Source organism: Medicago sativa, chromosome 3 (genome assembly GCF_051527215.1).
Source record: "Medicago sativa cultivar Bolivia chromosome 3, Bolivia_mono, whole genome shotgun sequence".
Classification (NCBI taxonomy): domain Eukaryota; kingdom Viridiplantae; phylum Streptophyta; class Magnoliopsida; order Fabales; family Fabaceae; genus Medicago; species Medicago sativa.
In genome coordinates this window covers 27,149,591-27,153,099 of record NC_140751.1, presented here as the reverse complement: position 1 = coordinate 27,153,099, position 3,509 = coordinate 27,149,591, and the positions used below count along the sequence as shown (strand labels likewise).

The following is a 3,509-nucleotide window of genomic DNA, read 5'->3' as shown; positions in this document are numbered from 1 at the left end:
AATTTTATCAAAATAGATTTTGATAGTTTCAAAAGTCAGACCCGACAAAGTTAATTTTGGATGGGGAATGTTTTGAGGTAATGTAATTTTTTGAGGGAATTGAAATACTTTGAGGTGAATTCCATAGTTTGGATGATAATTTGAAGAATTTTTAAAATGATGGAAATTTATGAAGTATTTTTTTCAAGTGAAATTTAGAGAATTTCAAATTTCTTCATTGTTATAATTTTTCAAATTTTGCATTTTGGTCCTCAAATTTTCAAGGAATTGTTAGATCTTTTGTCAAGTCTATTTTTCTGTGGGTTTGGCCGGTCTCCTTTCTAGAACTTTCCTTTATCTTTCTCACATTCTTCTTGAATGTGAGAAGTGCTAGCTAGTTTGTATTTCTGTTATGTGTTTGATGAAGAGTTGGATGAAATTATATGACGGGTAGAGTTTAATACTCTCTCCATTCCTTTTGTCAATCATACCCTTTGTTAATTACTCTTATCTTTTTCAATCAAACTAATTAATGCTGCATATTTAGAAAACTAAAGTTTCTTTTTGTTTAAACAAAGTCTGTTTTGTTTTTTATTAAAAAAAAAAAAACAAAGTTTGTTTCTTATCTTCAAATTTAAATAAAATTTTGTTACATATAATGATGATTTAATTTTTTTTTTTTTGTTGAGGTAATATGATAATGATTTCATGAAGAGTTAAAATTCTATAAATAATATGAGTATCCTCCCTCTGCAAATATGACAGTTTTGGAGGGGGAGGCAGTAACCTTACTCGATTCCATTCACTTTGCTGATGTTAACGGATGGGACCGGGTTGTCTTCGAGTCCGACTCAGCTGTTAACGGATGGGACCGGGTTGTCTTCGAGTCCGACTCAGCTACTGTAGTGCAAGCTCTATCGTCTCCAGGTCATGGTCATTCAGAATCTATGCTATTGTTTCTAGTATTATTTATCAAGTTATCTTTACATTCAAACTTCGAGGTGAAGTTTGTCAAGAGACAAACGAACATGATTGCTCATACTTTAACTAAGGCGGTCTGTTATTGGGCTAGTCGCCGTATTTTTTTATTATTATCCTTCTTGCATTGAACATTTGTTGATTAAAGATAATAGTTAACTTTGCTTTTGTAAAAAAAAAAAAGATGAGTATCCCTAAAAAAAAAAGATGAGTAGTGTATTTAATATTTATTGATTATTTCAAAAAAAAAATTATTGATGTTATTATATTATTTCCTTCCAAAAAAAAATATTGGTATAATAATATTAGCTCAAATATACAGTCACATGATATGATTTTATTTTATTTTGACAAAAGATGATATGATTTTTATTTATATAAATAATATAGTGTTGGGTGTATATAAAAATAAAATCAGTCGAATTATATTATTATTATATATATTGTAACAAAAAAAAAAGATATTATTATTATTATTATTATATATAAGGAAACATACGTGGTAGCAGGTGTCATCGCTTTCTCAAACCCTTTTCTCTTCTTTCTTTTGTTTCAGATGGAGATGTCATCGCTTCTGACCGCATCGTCAAATGTTGTTCAGGTTAGCAGCAATCATATACCAGATGATATTGTCTTCTCTATTCTCTCTAAACTTCCTTTTAAATCTTTGAAGCGTTTTGAATGTGTACGTAAACCTTGGTCCCTCTTATTTGACAACCCTTGTTTCATGACTATGTACCACAACTATCTTTTAACAAGACCATGTTCTTATTATGATGATACATCTCTTCTCCTACATCTTAGAGAAGATGATGACCCACAAGAGATACGCCAAATTTATTATTATTTGTATTCTCTTTCTGGTGAGAGGTTTGAGAATAGAGTCAAATTAGATTGGCCAAAGGCTTTGACCGAGGATGTCTATCGACTTCAAAAGGAACAGTGTGTCCGTCCTATAGTTTTGAGAAGACCACTGGTACCAGGATGGTTTGTTCCACATGTTCATCCAGATGAGGAGGATGATGACGACGACGGACCATTTCAAGAGGATGATAATGGTTTTGAAATTTTACATCCCCTTAGTTTTAATGGTATTCTTTGTCTAAAAGCTGAATTCTACGGCGAAACGAGAGTTGTATTGTGGAATCCAACTACCAACGAATTCAAACTCATTCCTTTGCCTGAGAATAATCCTTCTTGGTATGTTTCGACCGATCATTATCAAATCGGTTATGATCATGTTAAAGATGATTATAAGATGATTGGCTACACAAAATATTCTCCAAAATTTAACCCTAATCGTGTGCCATCTGATCAATTTTGGGAGATCTATAGCCTACACAGTAACTCTTGGAAGAAAATTAATGTCGACATGACTCCTTCTTTTTCGATTCGTAAACGAGTGTACTTGAATGGAGTGTCTCATTGGTGGGATAAAACAGAAACAAATACGTATTTGGTGTCGTTTGACTTCTGCAAGGAATCTTTTATTACAACACCCATACCCTCTTATGTAGATGACAGTTTGGATTTTAACTTGGTCCAGAGACACTTGATGTTATTAAACGGATCTGTTGCTTTTATGTTACATTATACAGAGACATCAACAATTTACGTTTCAGTTTTGGGTGAACTCGGTGTAAAGGAATCATGGACTAAGCACTTCGTTGTTGGTCCCTTACCTTGCCTCGATCATCTTATTGGAGCTGGGAAGAAGAGCAATATACTCTTCAGAAAAAAAGACGGTGAACTAGCTTGGTTTGATTTAAGTACCGGGATGATCGATGAGATTGGTGTCACAACAGAAAGATTCTATTGCAAGATATTATTCCACAAAGAAAGCCTTCTTCCAATTGGAGGAATATATACAAACTTTTCTTCTTGTTTTCACCCACAATATATATGATTATGTCTATTAGGATTTAGCCCAGTACACAAAATGGTGGCTTGTCAAATGCCCATATCTTCGATATTAAGAATTTTGCTTTATCAATTTTATTTTGAAGGTTTACTCTCAGTCACTCTATCTGAAAACTTATATGGTTATATGTTTCAATTTCAATTGTTAGAATGATCTTTTGTATATACTTATCACCTCCAATTTTATGTTAGAATGATCTTTTGCATATCTTCATCTGAACTTCATTACATTCTACTCGAAATATCTATGCAACTATGCTTAACTTTGTACTTAAGTTTTTTTTCTTTTATGTTCCAAATTAGCTAATAAAACCGAATAACAAAAGGTTGAATTTCAAATGTACAGAAAATTGTGTACAAGTATTTAATGTCAAATAACAATAGTTTATAATTAAGTGGAGCTTTTCTGTTTAGCATTTTCTTAACTGAGATGTTTTGTTAAAATAAATCGTTTATTTGCTTTGTATGCATGCAAATATGCTACTTGGTGTAATTTTGTATTATTTTTGAGAGAAAAGTTGCAGAGAGTGAGAGAACATTTAGTCTAATTTTGTATTTTTGTCTCAATGATTTGAAAATTACAAAGGCTATTTATTATACTAGTTTCAATGCAGTTGCTAAAATCAATTTGG

The 3,509-nt window shown here is 31.7% G+C and overlaps 1 protein-coding gene across 1 annotated transcript; it reads left to right on the top strand.

Annotated features, from left to right (window-relative positions):
• The first annotated feature begins 750 nt into the window (after positions 1–750).
• LOC146936818 (putative F-box protein At3g21120) lies at positions 751–3,071 on the top strand. The gene is made up of 2 exons (XM_085751422.1): positions 751–906; positions 1,514–3,071. Exon 2 carries the CDS (start codon positions 1,514–1,516, stop codon positions 2,861–2,863), a length of 1,350 nt encoding a protein of 449 aa, XP_085607548.1. The 5' UTR covers positions 751–906; the 3' UTR covers positions 2,864–3,071.
• Positions 3,072–3,509: the final 438 nt, after the last annotated feature.